We start from the raw sequence: 22,758 nt of genomic DNA on the forward strand, positions 1-22,758 counted from the left end.
TTACACAATTCATAGTAGATGGAACGAATGTCCGGACATTCAAATATTTTTTTCCAGAGCCCTCACATTGATAGAAGGTTGGATTAATGATGGATCCTGATTTGAAAATGTTTCTGCTGCAACAGCAGGTAAATACTACAGCTGCAAGGATTCATGGATTGGTTGTCAAGTACATAATTAATATTAAACCAGTTTGTACTATTTTTTCTGGTTCCATGTGTTTAAATGTGAATATTTTTGGGTTTCTTTACTTTTCTATGAAAGTAAAATACATGTCTTTATGTCATGGACAAGACGGGACATTTGCAGTTATTTTAGGCTTTGGGAAACACCAATGGAAATTTTTCACAATTTTCTGAAATTTCACTGACCAAAAAACTAAACTGAAAATAGTTGTTCATTGCAACTTCTTTAAATAACACTAGAAGAAAGAAATATATGTAAAAAATACACACAAAAACAAATAACAGAAAACATTAAAATACCTTACTTCAGTATAGGCTACATAAAACCTATACATACTCAATTAATATTATAAGAAGAAATATAGAATAAAAAAATAGTAATCTACGTAAACACTCAATAGATATAGTAAATAATGAAAATAAGATAAATAACACAAGTGTGCATTTTTTTAGAACAAAAAATGGAACAGCCTGTTTGGCAGCTGCCAGCCCCAGCTTCTCTAGCAGGATGGCGGTGCTATGCATCTTATGGCCAGCAGGTGGAGGTGTAGCAGCGCTGCTGGCCGGTAAGTAGGTGTTGCTCTAACGTCCCCACTTTGTCCACGGCCGTGACGTATTTCCTGGGGCTTGTACGGACCACTCAGCGGTACACCAGAGGGGTATCATGACTATTTATAACCAGCAATTCTCAGTTATCAATTTTTCACTCGCTACACCGTGCCGTCGTCGGTTCTAACACCGCGGTGAGAGACAACAACAAGCCGGGTCGAGCAGGATGTAAACGGAAGCTGGTAAGTTGAGCCGATTGGAAGTTTCCCGTCTGCTGCAGCTCGTATTTTTACTTGTTTGGGTTGCGTGGTCGGCGAGTTTCTCGTGTTCTTGTCTCTGGTACCACACGGGGACCCTGATACAGGACAGGACAGGACAGGACTGCGTGTTGTCTTATTGATCCCGGTCGCTGTCAGTTTGTTTGTGTGTAGGTTTGAAGGGGGATCTCATCTCGCTTACACACACCGAGGTGACGTCGACTGCGCCGCGTCCGGTTTCTATGGTTGTTCCAGGGAGAAGATAGTGTGCTGGTTCGTGATCCACACAGCTCGCTAGGAATGAGTAGTAAAATGTAAGCAAGTCGAGGACGGAAATTGTCGTCAGGGGTGGATGAGAGGAGAGAAAAAGGGGGAGGCACCTGTGAGACGAAGCAGGTCGGTCTGTCAAGTTTACGTTAATCACTGCACGAGACACTTTCAGACATATTTGTCAAGCGGGGGAGTCATCATCAGATCAGCTCCAGCGGCTTCTCCTGAGCCAAATAATGACTACGTGTTGTTGTCAAGGACTTACCGTGTGAGGTGAGTCAACCGACCGCAAACTCAAAGTGGTACTCCGATCAGCTGATGTATTTAAACCTCTTAACTTTAGCTTATACACATGAAAGTGTCGCAGGCCTGAACGAGAGAAGTTTTGCTCCTTCTTGATCTGTAACGTTACTGCAGTTAATCTCTGTGTCTCTCTACAGCACAGTACGGATAGCTTTTTAAATATGCAGCTCATAGGAAACTTAACTTAACTTTTATTAGTTTGCTCTGCTAGCCTGTGAAACGTAGAAATGCAGCACCGAACTTTGACATCTGAAGTAATCAGTGCAGACCTGCAAAACACAGCTGATGTTGTTGGGCTAGACTTGTCTGATTCTTACACAGTTTATCTGGTGTAATCCGGGTGATATGAAAACCATCATTCTTTTGGGAGGCTTGATTTAAGTACATCTTTAACAGAGCTTTAGCTGTTTAGTGGTAGATGAGATGTTACATAATAATAAGTGGTCTTTATTGTGAGAAAATGAGTTGTTTGTGCTGACAGTGTACTGTAATTTTACCTCCTTGGTGAGATAATATTGAGCTGCTGGTCATTGTGGATAAACACCAGGACAAGGTTGTGGACCCCCTTGCATGCACATGTTTATGAAGTAACAGCAAAACCTCTTAAATTCACAAAGCACATTGTTCTGAAAGTGTGTCAGACTATTACTTGTTAGGCTGGTTATATTATAAAATGTTAAGAAGTGTCTTCAAGTTGACTGAGCACAGCCTTACTTTAAAGGCATCTTGATGAATTGTACTAGTTTTTTATCCCAGACAAACTGAATGTGGAAAGGGTAAACTCCAGAGCGTCATGAAACATTAATGCTGACATTGTTGCAGGAAGTCTGAGGAGCTAGATAGATGACGATGCTCAGAAAAAGGAAATGTACCAGGAAAAATAAAAGAACAGACAAGAAAGGTTTTTGTCTTTTTTTAGAAGCATGTAATGGGGCAAGCACAAAGTCAACCCAATAAACCCCCAGAAGCTTTACTTTAGAAGTTTAAAAAAACATATTTGCAAAGATGATGCATTCAGTGCTTTGTGAAAATGCAGTTCTGTACTCTATTACCCTTCTGTGTTACTGTGTTTGGTCATACTAATGTAATTTAAAATGGGGAAAAGTTTGTAACTAAAAAGTGAAATACACCTTAGGACAGAGGTTAAAATTAACTTATGATATAAATAGTTTTAATTCAAGAGGCCCATCGATTGGGAAAAAATGTGTTGATAAGAGTTGATTTTCTGCTTCTTAACAACCCTGAAGAAATGCTTTTAAACTCACAGTTGTTCTGGGATCTGGATTTATCCAGTTCTTAATTATAATAGGTCTAAATTTCCATCATTTATTTAGCTTTTTGTCTCCCTTCACTTTGAGGGCCTGAGGGCTTCCAGCTGAGGATGGTGGATTAGTTATAAACACATTCATTGGTCCAGTAACAGAAGACAACAATCAATTACATCAATAATGTTATTGTCATGTCATTAGTTTCAACCCCTCATGGCTTGTTGTTTCCAAATCACTTGGTGGGCTGTCTGAGCGTTCCTGCACTGAGATATTGATTTAATGTTGCACACAGTTTGGGAACAGGCAGTACTAACAAGAAATTAGACTGTTAGATAAGGGTTATTTTTTGCTGAATGCATTTGATACCGTTTTTATCTCATTAAATTGTAAATAATAAAGCGATGAGGTGTAAACTGTTTCCTTTTTAAATCGTCCTGATGAGTTTGGTAATGAGGCTGGTATTATCCTTTGGGTTTAATGATACTTGGCTAATTATAATTTGGTGCAGTTTTTTTTTTTTTATAACCTCTGTTATCACAGTCTGACATATGGTATCATTTACTGTGGCACCACTAAAGACCACTCACAGCGCTTTGGTCGGCTTCTCCTTTGTCTCTTGGAGCAGTGGAGTAGTTGGGTCGTTGTTATTCCATGGTGTGTGGTTTTCACGCTGACGTAAAAGAGACTGAGTGGTTGATGGCCCAGATGAGGTCACAGGCGTCTGTACTTAAAGTCAGTGTGTGTGTCCCGAAATCAAACAGAGGTTTGGGAACAGTCGCCCTATTTACTTGTTGCATCAAAGGACAGAGGACAAAGTTGAGTAAGTGTTGCCACCAGATTTATCTTTCTTTACCTTGTTTTTTTTATATTTGTGTTTTAGAATTTAAACTTTTTACTATCTGATAAACACTGAAATGTTTTGGATTAGCCATAGTCCACTTTTTAAATAGTTTATAATCCAGATGGAAATTAACTGACTTCAATTGAACCGACATACAAAAATTGATTTAATTAATATGCTTCTAAATTAAGACAGATTTTAATGTGTTTGTAAAATAGGTCATATGAGTGAGCGAGGAAGAATTAAAAAGCAGGCTATGGGTGTTACTTCATGTTGGTATATGTTTAAAAACCGTTAATGGCATCTTGTTCTTCTTGCTTTGGCAGACATGGTGTTTGTTTAATATATGGTTGTCTCTATACGGTTATTATTCATCAAAGAACACCCACTTTTGCGATGCCTGGAATGGATTAGCAGCGTGTCAGACCAACTCACAGCTTGTCTGACCTGTAAGCCTGCTGTTTGCTAATGATGCAGTCACCTATAGCTTCTCAACATCTTAGTCTTAATCCTTGAGACATTTGCTTGTCACTTTGCCTGGAAAACTTCTCAGGGTAATGCTGTATATACACATCAGGTCATTACAGAAGGTACCAGGGATTTATCTGAAATGCATCTGACCAAATAGGGAATCTTTTATTAGGATATTTGTGGATTGTTTAAAAACATTAATTGATAAGTGAAATGTAATAACAGCATAATACACAATAAAATCAATTGTTGTAAATGAGATGGGGTTTACAGAAGCTATAATTGTTAATCTGTATCTCTTGTGTTAAGTCTGGCTGAAAGCAAAGTTACCCAATGAGTGTTGTGACAGCATCCAGATTGGGAATGAGAACTTAATAGCCTATGCAAACACTGACTTCAAGTTATGTTTGCCTTGATGTTAGTTTTAAATGCAGAGTAAACCCCTGATATGATAGCAACCAAAAGGACTAGAGTAGCCTACTTCCTTTGTTAAGGCCTCTTATACTGAATTGTTGAATGTCGGTTGAAAATCTATGAAACTTTCTGTCAGTTTAATTGAATAAATTAGAATTTTAAAGCTCAGTGAAAAAAGACCTGCTTTTACCCACATGCTCATTGTTATTTCACTGTAAGCTTAAGCCTTCTTTAACAAACAGAATATGTTTCTGAAGTTATGAATGTAGTGCAAATGCCTCTTACTTTAGGTGAATGTAAACAGCTGTACATAATGAGTTAGTTTATTTAGATAGGTTTGTTAAATGTATATGTCTGTTTGTCAGTGGAGTCAATAGATGAGGTCCAATTCTAAAATGATTGTAGAATTAACACTAAAGAGTTAATGACTTTAAATTACTCGTCATGTGTGGGGCAGTGCTTGTTGCAATGCTACTGAACAGAAAGCCACAGAAGCCGTTATGTACTCTCATGAACTTCACTCTCATGAAAGATGCAGAATATTTAACACCTCTTATTTAACACCTCTTAATGCAGCGTTGTCCAGTGCAACACCATCACCAACTAGGACCTCAGCAACCAACAAATGATTGAATGTAAACATCTCTGACAATGTCAATAAAACCAAAAGATTATGAGCTAACGGAGGCCAGTTGTTTTGGATGGCATCACATAGTACAGTTCTCCCTAATGCAGCGGCCGCAGAGTGTACTGCATTTAATCCAAAGGAAAAGCAGACTGAAGTTGTTGATGGTGATGAAATGCTGAAAGCTTGGATGCATCAACAGCGTCCGTCGGGGGGTTAGTAAGCAATGGATAAATGCCAGCTGGCAGCAAGTGACGCAAATCATCTGCACCTTAAAGTCTTGCCAGAAATCAATGTAACTATTGCCCCAAATCTTTGAAATTAAAAGACGTTCAGTAGCTGTAAGCAGCTGTTTATCTGGCAACTGACGCTTTGGGAATTGCTTTAATATCTAAATAATTAATTAATAAAATATAGATTACTGTTAAATATTGAAATGGCATTGAAAATAAGTAAGTGTGACTCTTGTATGTGCTATTTTACGCAGTGGCTTGAATGCTGTTAAATTGGGTTAGTGGAGTATTTAATGTGAAAAGACTTGGCGATGGTTTACTTTCCCAGCCGCCTCGAAACACATTTTCTTTTGGTTCACAACAAACTGTCCAGGGAGATTTTAAAAGTGTGACTGCACAGAAAACATAGAATAGAAGCACACTTTTAGTGCAATCCAGTCAACTCAGCTCAGTGTTACAGTAATGATACACCTTTCATAATGGCCTGAGCCGTATAAAAGCACAGCTGACCCCTGTGGCTTCAAACAACCGTTGAGTGGCGAAATGGTATCAGCAGACAATTACACCATGAGCTGATATTTGTGTCTCAGCTTTCTCAGGCCACAATTGCTTCTATATACTATCATGATGTATTGCTCTAAGTGTGTGTTTGAGAGCTTTCGTCTCGGTGACAACACATCAGTCAGAATGCTCTGAAATGAATGACGAACTCAAACCAGTATAACAGGTATGCTCTGTAGTCATTTCTTTGTTTTCTTAAAGATTATATTCCTATGTAAATTGTTATGCTGTTTTGTTTTTAATGTTTTGCATTTCTGTATTTCCTTATTTTATTTTCTAATGTATTCAGAACTGCCTGTGATGCACTTTGTATCTTTATTTTTATAGCACTTTTCTTTACAAAGGTTATTATTATCATATTATTATTTAACTGACATTTTAAAGTTGTAATCTCAAAGATCTCAGTTTTATTCTCTTTTGCGGCACCTATGGCGATAAAATGGTAATTGCCGCAGCACACTTCCCAGAAATCCATACAGTGTTTGTCGCATGTGTGACGTCCGCGGTTGGCTCCAGTTGTAACTCTTGATTTTCCAAACTGACGGTCGCTGTAGTCATCGATCTTTTCTGTGTTTGTTCAGCCATAGTAGATTACTGTTTACTCACAACACTTGCAGAGACCGGAAAAGCAGCCGCTTAGCTCTGCCTACCCTCTCTGGCAGACCAACCACTGCTGGGTGATGGAAAACGCGTCACTGATTTCGTGTGTCGCCACGGACACCCAGTCCATAATAATACTATATACTGCAAATGCAAAGGCTTTCATCAGTGGGCCATAGGCTCAATCACCATTGTGTAACCTCATTCGGCGATATAGGGACTTAACAGACATTTATTTACATGAAAATCGAGATTATTACTTAAAGTACGTATCTACCACAACTATCCACATTGTTTGCCACTGCTGCATTTAAACTCCACCCCTGAGTGTCTAGCTACTTCACCTTATAGTAAGACTCTGCTGTGATCCCTCAGCATCCAGGGCGTAGTCTAGCTTTCCAACCACACTTCTCCACCTCTACTGCCAGCCCAGTATACCTAAGCACTTTCCTTTCGCAAGCTTCATCTATCAAATCCTTCCATGGGACCGTAAACACCAAAATGTGCTGCTGTGTGTCTGACCGCAACATCGCGTCTTGGCCTTGTCGTCCTGCTCTCTGCTTCCTGTGGGATTATCAAATGCCTGTACTTGGGCTGTGTTACTCCTGGTCAAAACTGCCTTTGCGGCGGCTCGTCTTCCTCACGGACAAAACTGAATTATATTTGTTATTATACATTTCAGTGTCAAGTTAAAACACATCTTGGAAACTGAAAACGTCTTTATTCCTGTGTCTGTCCCTCATTCCACTGAATGTTGATGCGACTGCAAAGGAAAAATACCAACCTAAATTTGAGCCTGTGTTCTTTGTTTGGCCTTGTGTGAATACTTTCCCTGCGGATCTTGGCATTTCTAGAATATACAGTCATCTTTTGTGTTGCAGTTTTAAGGTCATGTTGGATCACAAAGAATGATTCACCACGCTAAACCTTCCAAGGCTTACTAAACTTTTCAGATGTGTAAACTTCAATTATTTCTTCTTTCCGTCTGTTCCCTGCCAGGTGAGCTGTGACTGTCCCCTTCTTTGTCTCTCCGTGCACCTGCATGTACCGTGGGCAGCCCCGGCCTGTCGGAGAGGCGCCGTGCTCAGAGACTGTGCTGCACTAGGAGAATCCATGGCTTCTGGCCCTCAATCTTCCTGTCTAGACCGCAGGCTCAGGCTGCTGGAGTTGCTACTTGGGCCTCTGTTGGTCTTGTTGATTTCTGGGCTGGTACCGGCACAGGGACAAAAGGTCTACACCAACACATGGGCTGTCCACATACCCGGAGGTCAGGAGGAGGCTAACCGTATTGCCAGCAAACATGGCTTCATCAACCACGGACATGTAAGTAACAAGCTGCACTAGTTTTTCCTGCTTTAGCGCTGGAACGACGCTTAGATGTAAGAAAAGAGTTAAAGAATTGAAGCACTTTAGATCGGAGGTGACGCAAGGGCCACATGTAAAAGCAAAACCAACGACATTTTGACTATGCAAATATGGAAGCTGCTCCTCCTGTATGCTTGCATAGAAGGAGACGAGCTGGCTGCTGTTGTTTGTCAGTCTGTTAGGATACGTCAGGTGAAAACAAATATTTATGCTATTGTTTGTTTGTAATACGGGATGTTGCCACCTGGTACAAACCGCCTTTTTAGTGCTTCACTGTCATAATTCAGTTCTCGTTCAGTTGTTTGCATGTTATTCTGTGGTAGTGGTGTTGCAGCAGACAGGATACTTTTGTGCAATTGCACTGCTCAAACACATCGTACCACGTACTTTGTCACCACCGAGGATTTTTCCACTCCCTGCTGTTTGCATTTTGTTTAACTATTTCTAACACTAGTCTTAAGCTCCATTGTACAATCATGTTAAGCACTGGAAACACATGTGAATACTGAGACCTTTAAAGGGTAGACAAATAGCAAATAACTAACTTCCATCAACATACAGTACATGAACATTCAAAAAGAAGGATGGACAAAACACTTAATGTAGGTATAGAGTTTAACATGCAAATACATATGCTGAAATGTGTTCAAAAAGCCACTCAGAAAAAGAAGGAAATGCCAGATTTATAATAAATGGGGTACAAAGAGAAGAGAGAGAGAGGTAGAGGTGAGTTCAGCTTTGGCCGTGCACTGAAGTCTGGCTGACCTCGATTTATAAAATAACCCTTGCTCTGCACACAGCACGTCTCTGTCAAAAAAAAAAATCATTGTGTTCAGACGTATTTCAAATAATCTTCATCAAACTTGACAGCGACAGGATCCCAGCGATTAAATTTCTCCAGCGCCAAACACCGCATGATTTTATCTCCTGACTGACGGCAGCTGCTTACTCAGACTTTAACAGACTCCTTCTGAAATGTTCCGATTGGCTGCGGCGCTCAGATCAAATTGTTTGTGTGCGTCTCACACACAAACCAGCTTTGATGTGAAGTCGGGAACGATGGCGAAAAATCTGGAGCTGGGTTTATCTTAAATAAGTTTTTGGTTGATTCCTCTACTTGAGAAAGCTTTAAATTATTAAGATGTTATTATGCCCACAGCTTCCCAGGCGCAGTAGGTGTGGGTGATAAACACTTCCTGTGTGCTTCACTTACATTATCCTGTTTTAATGACTTCCTCTGTGACCTCAGTGCGAAGTGATTAGCCAAGTTATCCTTTAACAGCATCGTACGACTATTTAAACTAATGTAGTCTCCTGGCTTCAGGAGGTTGTTGGCTTTGATTTCTATATAGACCTCTTTTTCTTCTGTTCTGTCCTAAAAAATCTTCTCGTGCTTCAGTGTCTAACAGTCGCTTCTTCAGAAAGGAGAGGTACAGGCAATATCGCTGCTTTTACAAAAGTGCTTTCTTGGCTTTTAACCAGCCGCTTTTTGGAAGCGAAAATCTTTTTTAATGTTGGATGTACCTTCTCTGTTCTCGTACCGGAGATTCTTCTTTTAACCAAAAACCCTCTAAATGAACTGAAAGTATCTCATCTGTCTCCAATTGGCCTAATTTGACCGGACAGATGGGAAAACCTGGCTGATGTTGATATTATGCTTTGATGATCATGATCAACTACTTCAAATATCACTTTATTTTCCACAAGTGACACAACATCTTAGCGTCATCTGTTCCTTCCATCATGCATTCAGGTAGTAGAGCCATAATTGGCAGATTGCGCCACATACCTTAAGACCTTCAATTACAGTAGTTGTGACACTGCACTGGATGAAGATTCAAGTATAACACATCTTTTTCTGATGATGAAAAACAAAGCCTGTAAGACAGATCGTGGGCGACTCTTTAGCACAGTTTTAATCCCAACTTTTCCAGGGAACCGTGTTCTGTTTGCGGCGTATGGTCTCACTGGTTTTCACCGGAATGTAATTTGTGCTCTGAATCACAGCACGCAGACTAATGAGTAATCCTACACACTGAAATCCTTAAACTATGTGTTCCCTGCGGACGGCGAGGAACCCAGACAGAGCAATAACACCCATGTCGTAACAAAACTGTGTCCCGGAGGGGAGGAGCTGTGTGGTTGCTTTTAACCATTTTCTGGCATTTTGAGGGATGGAAATTGGACTTTTGTATCTGAGCTAAGCAACAAGCTAGCCATGACAGCATTTAGGATGGAAAATAGCCATAACAGGGGCTTTCACAAAGAAACAGCCTTATGAAGTCAGCTGGATAAATGCTGAGTAAAGCTCACTCAAATCTGAATCATGGAACTAAAAACAGATGTTAAAGGTTTTTAATTAAAGCAGTTATTATAAACCTGCTTCATAAATTAGATCCTTGATCTGGCATACGTTTTGTGATGGTGAAAAGAGGGTTAAAATAAGCCTGTTTAGACCCCCCACATTGCCAAGGAGACGGAGCCAAAAGAGGCTGACCTTACTCTGTGTGTTGTGTTGAAATTACCACAGACACCATCTTGTGCTTTTAAGGAATCCAATCAGTACCTGTGTCCCTTTAGGCATGTGTTAGGCTGCTGGCAGAAAATGAGAAAGTCAGCTTGAAGTATCAAACAGAAATTTATGAGACATGCCTTCACTGCAGAAGAGAGGAACTACTTTGCGTACGTGCATTTTATTCCTCTGCTTGAGGAGGCTCCTGTGGTGGTTAAGTACATCAGTTTGGACGAATGATAAAGTCCATTGACGAGGCTTTTGCCGCATGAGTTAAGAGTTACAAGGTTGATAATCGATTAATTGAATTGTCAATTAATTGGCAGCAGTTTTCTTTTCTTCAAAGCAGAAATCCCTGCTTCTTAAATGTGAATATTCTGTGATGTCTTCAGACTTCTACCTCTTGGGATTTTTGATGTCGGTTGCATAAAATAAGACATTTCAAGATTTAATCTGGGGCTTTGTGACACCATAATGAGCATTTTTGACAGCTTGACATGTTATTGAACAATTGATTCCTTTATTATTTGAAAAAAACAATAAGCAACAGAGTACCCGACACTTTCCTGGTGGCTACTCGATTGTTTGAGAGGCTGGCTTCAGGAGGCTTCCTGTTGGACACACACGCTCAGTCTGAGAATTGGCCCATGATAACATCAGCATAAACCTTCCAGTAAACGATATGAAACAGTCACATCTGTTAAGCCCTCGGCATGTTTCTGATGCATTTCCTCAGCTCATTGACTTTGAAAGAAAAGGTATAACCAGAAGTGATGACTGGAATAAAGATGCTCCCATGCTCCACCCTGACTGCATTCCAGTAAGTCACTGCTCATTGATTAAAATGAAGCCATTACATCAGAGCTGCTAACAAACAAAACTGATAAGCCTTTTTTTTCCTTCAGCTGATGGGAATGGGAGTTGCTTTGTGAGCCATGTGTGGCCGGGCATGGCGAGTGTGCGCTGTGGGGGTGAGCGTGTAGCTCTGTGCCTCTCTCTGCTGGAGTGTGCAGGTGTTGGAATTAGGCAGGAGAGCTGGAGGGGGAGATCAAAGACTGCAGCTGGGCAGGTTTTACAGCTCTTATGGTGCTTCTTTTATATTATTACTCATTCTCCTCACACTGTGGCATCCATGCAACTTCTACTATAACATTCCTGGTTCCTGTGTTCCTCCATCGTTGCACACAAGCGTGTCCTCATGTCTGTGTGCAGACACACTTATGTGAATACGATAATTAAGAACAACACATCTTAAAACGCGTTGTTGTTGCTCCATATATTGTGCCTGTTGAGTAGGTCATAATTTTTTTATTGATTTTATTTAATGATGAGGTGATACAGACTCTTTAATGTGATGCAACTACTTTAATATTCTAAACTGGAGAATTCATTTCACTGCTTTATTATGTGTTTTTATCTTGTTTAGATTATGACGATTCATTATCGCTCAGTCTGACTTTTCTTTTCTCAGTCATCTGTTTGGTTGACAAAATGTCAGATAATGGTGGTAATACTGTTTGTCGTAGTTTCCCTAAACACATTGATGTCTTTAAATAGCTTTTTTTTGTCTGACAAATGGTCCAAAATCCAAACATTAATAATTTCACTCAGATTTTAAGGCAAGAAAAAGAAGTAAATCTTCCCCTTTTCCTTGAAAAATTACTCAAATGCTGAATTGATCATCACAATAGTTTAGAATGGATTTTTATTGCTGATCGCCTTATTGTTGCTGGTCAAAATATTCACAAACTAAATATTATATTCTCTTAAAAACATGCTAGGTTCACGTTCTCTTCTTTTTTGGCTTTACCTTTATTTATAGGCCAGCTGAAGAGAGACAGGAAGTGTGGGGAGTAGAGAGTGGGGGATGACGTGCACCAAATGATCGGCAGACCGCGCGTCGAACCTGCGATCAGTGCGTTAAGGACTGTAGCCTCTGTACCTGGAGCGCCTGCTCCACCAACTGAGCTAAACCCGCGCCCCTCTCTTCTTAACTTCTAGGAAATATAATAATTAAAGGTCATTTAAGAAGTGACCTTTTGTTTTTGTTCATCACATTTTGCCTTGAAGGTTTAATTCATGTAACCCGCTGCTAACGCAGGGATGTAAATGCTCCTCCACATCAAGCCAGCAGTCCTCTATCTGGTTCTGATGGGCTGAACATGACTGCCCTGTGTCTTCAGTTTTCACAGTTTGGCTGTCGGCCTCCTGTATTTAGTTTAATTCAGCGTGTTGAGTCATTAGCTTTCTCGTAGTTGATCTTTGGAGACTAGTTATTTTCACAGTTTGATCTGCTGTCTCCTAATCTTTCGCGTACAGCAGCAGGAGTAGGGCCTGTTGAAAGTTTCTGACTGTCCAGTCAGATCAGCTTTAACTTAAAAATGGTTCTCTGGTTCGTGTTCCTGCTTTTCCACAATGTTTCTAAGATGAAGAACACAGGCGACTGGCTTGTCAAAAGCATAGCTGACTTGATGCATCTGTCGGTCTTTTTGATGCTTTTTCTTTAAGGTTGGTTTGTTGTGTCGAGGGGCCAAAAGTCACCTAAAGTCTATTTCTCATTCTGTCGCTTCTAATCAGTCAAGGGGAGCCAGCCGATGTGACAGTGCGGCTGGTCTTTTGCCAGCAAGGAAACTTTAAAGCAGTGTTGTCTGACAGCAGCAAATCATGTAAAAACCCTGATTGACTCTAAAAGCAGCAGCTGTATCTGCTGAGCTACACCTCCTCTTTGCTTTCATATGACTTAAAAATTCCCTCCTCTCCTCTTCACGGCTAAAGGAGCTGCAATGGATGCTGCCTGTAAGGAATATTAATATTAATGTACCTGAAATGAAGCAGATCTGTTTTAAAAGTAAAAGGTTGCCGTGACCAAGTGATGTGCAATTGGATTACACCTCTCACCGTGCCTCCGCTTCCAGATTATGGGGCCATTTAAGAACAAGGAGAATAATTAAAACTAAGTTAAAGTCATAAAATTAAGAAACAGCTGACTCACACAGCCGTAAATGGGCATTAACTGCGAACTTGCATCTCCTGATGGTTATTTTACATTTTAAAGACCTTTTCTTGCCCACATCATCAGACTTGCGCTGCAGTTTTTCAGAGGGGAACTTAAATTTCTGCGTTAGGCCTGCTGCGGTTGCACCTCCATTACGTGGGTCTTTTAATAAATAGTGAAACGGGCTGAGAGGAATTGCTATTAGCAGTAAGAAGCGATTTGATAAGGAGGACTGACACAAGTTAAGTAAATCTTAAGAATCATTATAGCGTAATGTGCGGATGGGATCAAACGGCAACACGATCAAAGGCTTCATTTAAAAATGTATCAGTGGTGGTCACTCGCACAACAACAGCAGCTCTTTTCATTTGATCTGTTCAGCGTGACTGCTGGATGGATTTCTTTTTATACTTATTAGGTCACTCATGTATTTTGAAACATTGTGTCTTTCCGTCTGTGGCCTCGGGCTTTCACAATCTCTTCCATCTCATATTGACAGTTTCATATTCATGGCTTTGAGTCGCACTGTTTCTTCACAAAGTTGCAGAACAAATAGCTGGCTTGTGTTGAGCTGTTAAAAGCCTCTGGATTAATTGCATTTATCTTGTTTTGACACAACCTATTACGTTACCAGCTCTGTAGAGTAGTAAAGTAGCATTTTAATTAACTGATTTAGTATTAACACAGACAAAGTTGTGTCAGGTTGAAGTTTTGCATAAAGGTTGTCGATATCATCGTCTCCTAGAAGGTATTTTCCCGCTTCCTCAAGTATTTCCTGCTTCCTTCTTCCTGAATATAAAACATGTTCCTGGTGATATTCAGGAAATAAAAAATACAACTTACGCTCAATACAAATGACAACTTATGTCTGCGGGATGCAAAATACATCTCTTGTTCCCCAGAAGCTGCTTTGATTATTCACAAGCAGAAGTGGAAGAAAAAGGTGATAAATAAATAATCAATTCCTACTCTCACTTCAAAGTAAAACGCAGCACTTCTCAGAAGCGTGTCACTTCCCGTCTTGTGAACAGAGGTTTCTGTACTTCGGCTTGATTTAGAGGCCAAGTTCCTTCATAAGTTGTCGTGCCGGTCCACCCCGGGGCCTTGCATGTGAAGGAGGATTGTGTTTGCCACACTGTGCCCCCACTGTACTCCGTGGCACCATCTTGGCCTATTTCTGCTATCGGCTGTGTGGGTTTCTCCCCTCCTTTCTGAAGTGGTTACGCTCTTTTATGAAGACATTTAATATTCTGTTCAGCACAAGATTAAAAGCAGGAGCAAAAGAGAAGGATATTATCTGTGGTTGTGATGAAGTACATGAAGTGACACTCTCCTATCAGTTACTCATGACGCAGCACAGAACTTAAAGCTGCCGCTGTAGAAACTTTAATCTCGCTCAGTTTTCTCACTAGTTCACAAAGTATGAGGGATGAACTTCTAATCCCTTCTTTCCACATCTGCTTGGTTTCCCTTCTAGTTTTTACAAGCCTCTTTATATGGAAACTCCCCACAGGGTCGTGTAGGATCAGATAGTATAATATCTTTTATCAAATGCCTCAATGTCTTCATCACGTAGTTGCATGTACATTTTGGTCCAAATGTACACGCGAGAAAGTTAGCTAAATATTTCTCTCAGTGAAGCGAACATGCTGTTCAAGCAGACAGATTCTTCATTTACATCACATGGATACCACGAGTCAGTGTGTCATTTTGTTCCTCTCTGTGCAGAGCTACGCTTTAGGCTCTAGGAGTTTTAAAACTCCCAACAAAGAAATGAAACCGGTCTAAGTGGTTTGAAGACATTAAGGAAGCAACACATGACCGAATCAGGCTTCAGAGTTTGGTTTAGCCACCACAGGGACAGCAGATTACTGCTTTGTGCTTCCATCTCTGACTTGTGGTCAGGTTTTTGTTTTTATCTCTTCGGATGTAAAGAAAAACATTGAGTCATAATTTCTTGCGTGACGGCGATAATAAGTTAATCACACTTGCACATTTGTGATAACATAATCACACAAGTCACATCCCATTAACTTGAGTGACTGACTGTTATATCATACTTATACTTATCAAGTGTTTCAGCATGAACAGTGTAATTTGTTGCATCTGTTAGTCAAATAATGTAGCAAAGGGTGAAGTGGTTTCTGTTGACTTTAACAATCATTCATCTTTCTTGATACATAAAAATAACACTTCACATAGTTTACTTTTTCAAAAGTTTAACTCTTGCTGGTGGAAGAAAAATTGTCTTTACAATCATGTTATCGTCATACTCCCTAAACTGTAACAAAGTTTTTTTTATTTCTATCCCACGTGTAAAACTTTTACCTTTTTATAATTACCTTTTTAACATCTTCAAACCACTGACAGATAAGTATTAGTTTTATAGTATATTATATTTTTACTTTTTGTCTTTTTACTGTATTAAAGTATGGTAATTCACCAGGTAGGTAGCAGTTATTATCATTATTGTGTTCTGGAAATCTACCAGCCACTTTCCTATTTTACATTTGGCCGTAGAACAATCTCACACGCAGTCCCAAGTGGTTTGTGTCTTTCTGTGGAGCTATAATCGTGTAAACCGCAACACCTCAATTTACAGGCTCAGCTCAACTTCTCGTCCTGCGCTGCCTGATAAGAGCTAAATTATTTCTGACTCATCTCTCAGTTGAAACTGCGATGTACAACCAACGTGAATTGGAAAACACCAGAAACGAGAGGCTGAAGGTACGGACTAAATAATTGGACTCCGGAGACGTGAAGCAATTAACTGTGGAAAAATCTTCAGACAGGATATGATTGGCCCTGAGATGATGGGAGAAGAAGCTGCCTGCTGAGTGCTGAAAGGAGGTGCTCTGCATGATTTGTACAACCCCACACAGGTGCTTCCTCTTTTTCTCTTCTGCATTGCCACCAAACACAACTGGTCTGCCAGAAAGGGGACGCGTATAAAGCCCTTTCAGGATTAAACACTCGCTCACACGCTCTGCAGAAAGGTGTGAAATGAACTTTTCAAATGTCACAAAAACTGTGACTTATTTGTGGTTTTCCAGCTGCTGCATTGAGTAATTGAATAATAAGGTTTCCATAACAAACATTTGCAGCCGTGTCAGGAAACACACCCACATGAAAAATGAAAGAGCCTTTCAGGAATTAATTAATATTGAGAGGGTTATTGCTCATATGTGTCAGCCAATATCTGGAGTATTTTATGCTCTGAAGGTGTTTTATGATATTGTAATGTAAACAGAAAAGAAGCCATTAACTGGGGAAGCACTGCCCATGTTATATATCAGGGAGATGTGATGGGCAGATAAAGTCAGCCCTCTGTGCCAACCTCACTTAATCATGATGGGTGTGACAAATACCCTTTCATCTTTATACATTAAACACTTCTTTTATTGACAAATGAGAGCTTGCCTTTCCTCCTTTGCAAAATTAATACATTCTATGCTGTTTTTATTCTCTGACTTGGCCCATTTTAAATCACATACTAGAGTATACATGCCACAAAAACTAGGGTATAGAAACAGCCCAGTGAAACAGCGTCATTGTTTCTATTCAGCCGTGATATGTTAGTATACCCAGAGGACCGTTCCAGGGTCCTTGAGTCAAGCATGTGCGCAAACACAGCCGCCAAATAGATTGCCAACTCTTAATATTTTATTAAGCTTAAGCATGTTTTGTAAGCTGGTTTACTTGCGCGATATCTTCATTAATTTTTAACACACCACTCTGCGTGCCGTGGCCCTGGCCTACTTCAGCCAATAAGAGCTGATGGCTCATACAGTCTGCGAGGCCCTATAGATCCAGCTGAGCACGGCCCCTCAGACACGCTGCAGCTTTGAAGAGCAGCGATGATCACACAGCTCCGTCAGAACTGTTGATACGAGCCCTTGTGTGGTTCGGACTCATTAAGAGGCCGCTCTTGTCATCCAGAGGGGAATGTATCATTTCTCATCTCGGTGTGGTTGATCAGCAGCATGGGGTGGTGCATCTCTGCAATGTCTTTGCTCCCACTGCCTTTGGTCTGCTTGTTGCTGTCAATGAGAGAGCCTCCCCGTATTCCACGCTCGGGCCTCTCTCTCTCTCTCACACTAAGCAGACTCTGATCTAACTTCATCACAGTGCAGCTGCTCTTCTTTGAGAGTTAATGAACTGCAGAGATTGACTTATCCCGGCTGCTCTGCTGGACACTTCTGTGTTTAGAGGAAAGACTGCAGCCAATATGCCTGAAACTCGATCCCAAACAATCACCACCAAAGCAATGCCACTGATGCATTGTTTCAGAGTCATTTGAACGATCATCTGAAATGTCTCTGAGTTGTTAAGCTACAACTCATGGTAAAGAAAACTTTCACATGAATTTGTCTGGTGGTTATTTTTGCAACATATTAAATAGCAACAAAAACAACGTCAGAAAGAAATTGCAGTTGAACAGTTGAATCTGTCAGCTATTTCATTAGCAGAGGTTTCTGTAGCAGCGTTTTCAGGCAGATTTGGGTATGAATGTGGCATCTGACCAATGTCCCTGTTTCTGAGGCAGTTAATAGTTTTTGGCAAAAGGTATGCAGGACAATTTAGAGAACACAATCAGATCACCGAATAGACCCTGAAAGACATATGCCACATTTTATAAGATGAGAATTTGAGTAGAGTGCTGCAGGGAAGACGTATTGCTGGAGGCAGAGATTAGCATCCCTGTGGTTCCCTCCACAAAAAGCCAATTGGAAACTTAAATTGGATATTGAATTTTGTAAAAAAAAAAAACCACCTAGTTTATGATACTTACACGTTTTGTTAAGCAAAATAATCCACACAAATTAACACTACTTAAATGCCTAAAGTAAACAGCTAAAATTGGGCTTTAAACAAACTACACAACAGTGGCATGACCTCAACGCCACTGCAAATAACTTTTCAACTTGTCCAAGTTCAACGTGACTTTTAATGTCCCCAATAACCTCTGCAGTCAAGCAAACCAGACCATCAGAGACAAGATTGTTTATTCCTATATAGTTTTATTAATGCCTGAACATTCTGGCGGGGTCTAGGTGTCAGACAAAGAGGTTAGCTGCACGCTGCCTTTGTTTACATTTTCCAGGGCAAAAATTTTAGTGAGTATTTAGTGAGACTTAAGCATGTACAGGACAAAATCATCACAGAGATAAGAGGTACGGCTTTGTCCACAGGGGGCGCCAAAATCAACACTAACCGAAAGTTCCTCACAGGAGCTTTAAGCCAAGGAACCCCATTTTTTTTATTTGGGGATATTTACTCATAAGATTAACTATAAACTCATTCGGCATCCAGGCCAAAATATTAACTTATTTCCTGGTTTTACAACTAATTTCTGCAGCGCTGTGTGTGACTCTGTTCTGACACACTTTGTTAGAACTAAAGAGAAATAAAGGAGTATGAGTGAGTCTGTCATCAGCCGTCAGCAGCAGCTTCACAGAGTCACGGATCAAAATAGAATCACGCCTACACTCTTCTTACAGCTGTGAAACAAGTTTGGCAGCCAGATAATTGCCTTTGTTTCCCGGCATCCATCCTTTGACCTTTTTATTTCTGTACATTGTATGTGTTATGTCAGAATGGGGGGAAAAAGCCTCCAGTATGATGATTTCTTTAAACCCGCGTGTCCCAGAACCCTCCACACATTATTAATAGTGGTCCCTTTATAGTGCAGAGCTCTTGCCTGTGTGAATGCCCTTCTAGTCTGTATATAAGTAACTGTATACCTCTATAGATAATTCTGTTTGGCCCGCAGAATGTAGGAAAACAATATCTGATGCTAATAAAAAGAAACATCTTTCATGCAGACAGATTTGTTCTCTCAGCTCTGCTTGTCAGGACTTTCATTATAGCTCAAACACTGATAACATTTAGTGACCCTGTCTGTGTTTGTCTTTTTAGATTAGGTTATTAATCCAAAGGACACTGCATCAGGTCAAACCAATAATTGCTATCTTATGAAAAAACTGCGAGCGCGGTGACATGCAGTAATAGCACTAAAGGCCAACATCCGGAAAGACAAAAGCAGAGCATGAATCTGTTTTCCGAGACGTATCCTGAGGAGGACATAAAGCTGAAAGAAGCTGGCGCTGGCTTCACTCGTTCTCCTTTAAAGAAACATCGCTCAGAAGACAAAGATAAAAAAATAACAAACTGGTCAGCAGGAGGCCGTCTCCAGCCCAGAGCAGAGGAGTGAACACCCATATTGCCAGGGGTCCTGGGAACTGCAGCAGCGCTTAGTCATTACCCGGCTCTCCCACAGAGGAGCGATGGGGGCTGGGATGCAGCAGAACCACACACAGGTCACAGGGGCTGTAACAAAAGCCAGATGTGCTGAGGGGACGTGGAAACACACGGACACGCACCTCTCTGCAGCTTTTTAAATATGAGCATGCTCACATGTACGTACACGCACACACAGGGAGAGCGAGGGCTGAGGTATGTGAAGAATGTCAGCTCCGAGGTGGAAAGAACTACTTTTTGTTCATGTGTGATAATAATATTAGGTGGAGTAATTTTCTCACAAAAGATAGTCAAAAGTCTACTACTTTTTCATGCCTGTTGTGTTGGAGACTGCGATTAAGATTTGGATACAAGAAAAGTTCAGCTTAAAGAAAGACAATTTACATAAAAAAATTAATTGATTGCGTCACTCCTTTTCTAAGCAAAAGTATTAAAGAAAAACATTCTGTGATTCCAGGATGTAAAATTTTGGGATTTGCTGTTTTTCTTTGTCATATAACTCTGAAATGATTATCTCTTGAGCTTCAGACTACAGACAGAAAACAACACTTGTAATTGGTGTGCTTTCCTCTACTTTTTCAAATTAATACATAAAAAAACAACTGAATAACCTAAAGAAGAACTTTTGATCGATAAAGAAAGTAATAAGTAGTTACAACTCAAAGTCAACCTTTATTCCTAAAACTTCTTCATAGATTAAAGCACATTCTTTCTTTGCAAGTTACTTGTTTTCTTCCTAAAGTTTATCTTAATACTTAAGAAATTATTTAATCAAAGCTCAAGATCAAGACCTAATTACAACAATTTCTATGTTATTACGTATCTGTACTTTTTTAAGTACAAGCTGCAAGCGACACTAATTCCACATTGAGATATTTAAAGCAGAGTACTCATGTCCTGTTGATCCACAGATGCAAACTAAGTAACGGGTTCAATTCTGAGAGACATTTGTTGCACGTCATCTCCAACCTCTCCCCCATTTCCTACCATTTGCTTTTACTTTTAACTTTTGAACTCCAGCAAAACTCCAATAATAAAAAAAATCCTATTAAACTGTCTGTTTGTTAAAGTCAAATTTAATTTAAAGAGTTCACTGTTTGGCTAAAATTGAAGCTATTGTTGAATTTTTTATGTCCTCTTCTTGGATGCCGGAGAGCAAGTTAAAGGAAGAAGTTTTGGCCGTGAATCTAAATCCTGGACAAACATTATAACTCTGTGTGGGGAAATGAACACATCACTTCAGGGAAGGAAGCCAATTCATGGGGCCGTTAAACAATGCACTTACCCGTCTGCTCCAGTGGCCAGATAAGAGAAAGCACTGTGGTTGTGTTGGGTAGCTTCCAGCTATAAATGTGTTTTTGTGGCTTCAAAACAGCATCCCTGCTCGAAGGATTTAATCTGGAGTTATAAATTGGATTATATACATTTATGTATATTAAATGCACTGTCTGTTATGGTCAGATACTCCTCTGTTGTCCTCAGTTCTAAGTCGTTGGCAACTGAAGTGAGACACATTGTTGAGCTCTATGTTGGAGGTAACTGATCTGTCTGTGGAGGTAGTTGTTTGGCTCGTATCTCATGTCATGGGGAGCATAATGAGGACAGGATGCTCCTGTCTAACCAGACCTGTGTGACCCAGCCTCTCGCCCTCGCAGACACGCACACACTAGCTGACCTGGGAGGCGGAGCAGTCGTTTGCGTGGCACTTTGAAAAGGGTAAGGGCTTAGATCTGATAAGCCTTTTACAATGAAAACAATGAGGTGAACATTTAAAAGGCCTTTAACCAGCCTAATGGAGGCAGCGCTGTGGGAGGAATGCAGCATTTGGGAGGAGCTTTCTTTTATGATGGCTGCAATGGTTTTTTTTTTTCCTTTGTAACAGGAGTCCTGCTAAGTTGTAACAGATCTGCTGTTTTGGTGGTGTTGCAGTGTAGCAGAGATGCTGGACTTAGATTTCAGATCAGGTGTCGTTATCACTGACACAGTTAGCTTAGCTTGACAGGAAAGCAGGTTTGTATTTGTAAGGATTTAGACTTTGTGTTACTATAGGGATCAACCTCTAAATTATATGTGATACTGTTTCTTTCTTGTGATATGCATGGTGTACAGTTTAAAAACCCATGCGCATTACATTTTATGTGCCTACCATAACACTTTCATATTTGCAGCTCTCCTGAATTAGAATCTAAGGAACGTCTTGTTCCTCTCTGCAGGTGTAGCCTTTTTCTACTTTAGCCTGAATGACCTCAAGATGTTGATACAGTTTATTCGCATGCCAAGTTTGCCTGGGAAGAAATCTTGTGAAAATATTATTTGGCACAAAGTGGATGATGAAAACATCAAGCAAACAAACACACACACACACACACACACACCTTTTTCTCTCTCTTCCTCATGGTTTCACCTCAAATCCAGATTTTCGGCGCTTCCAATCACGCTCAGGCTGTTTCCTCCTCGCAGCTCTCTGAGTAGGTGCTTATTTGTCTCTGAATGTTTCCAGTAATGGTTTGGTAACCTTCCAGCTTGGCAGAGATGCCTCCTCAATGTGCCAGAGGTAGACTTCTCTTTTTTCTCTTCTGATATGTTGTTTTTTTTCTTTAAGGATGTTATAACATCTGTTTTATTGATGTGACAGCCTCCACAGGTCTCTCTGTGTTCTTAAGTTTCCATGAAAGTCCTGAAAGTTGGCCAGTTTGACGGTCGAGTGACACCGGCTCTGAAACACAGGCACTCTCTAGGTCATCTATCCATGGTACAAAGAAAGGGGAATTTATGATGCCTGTGTACAGTATCAGTTGTTGGTGTATGTGTTCGCGTGTTCATGAATATTTTATTGCTGATGTAAGCTATGCATCACTGAGTACGTTTCCCCTCCCATCCCCCACCTCATCATACGTATGTGAAATAGAGTCCCTGGATGGCTGCTGCTGACGACAGAGCTCATCTTCATTGTGATGATTCTGCTGACTGAAGCCATGCTGACTGAATTGGATACACTCAGTTTTTTAATGTGACGGCTTGTTGCGTCGGGAATAATAGAATACATAA

At 40.4% G+C, this 22,758-nt stretch overlaps 1 protein-coding gene across 2 annotated transcripts in view; it reads left to right on the forward strand.

Moving 5' to 3' along the window:
- Positions 1-830: 830 nt before the first annotated feature.
- Positions 831-22,758, forward strand: part of furina (furin (paired basic amino acid cleaving enzyme) a) — an 85,628-nt gene continuing 63,700 nt past the window's right edge. The window contains exons 1-2 of one of the 2 annotated variants that reach the window (XM_069683456.1): positions 831-976; positions 7,577-7,900. In XM_069683456.1, the coding sequence (XP_069539557.1) occupies positions 7,691-7,900 (210 nt within the window). In that variant the 5' untranslated portion in view covers positions 831-976; positions 7,577-7,690. Of the gene's footprint in view, positions 977-1,436; positions 1,535-7,576; positions 7,901-22,758 lie in introns of those variants that run through there. The other variant, XM_069683531.1, reaches the window with a different exon arrangement.

Source organism: Semicossyphus pulcher, unplaced genomic scaffold, assembly GCF_022749685.1.
Source record: "Semicossyphus pulcher isolate SPU_LCO1_2020_fin unplaced genomic scaffold, fSemPul1.0.p SCAF_1, whole genome shotgun sequence".
Lineage (NCBI taxonomy): Eukaryota > Metazoa > Chordata > Actinopteri > Labriformes > Labridae > Semicossyphus > Semicossyphus pulcher.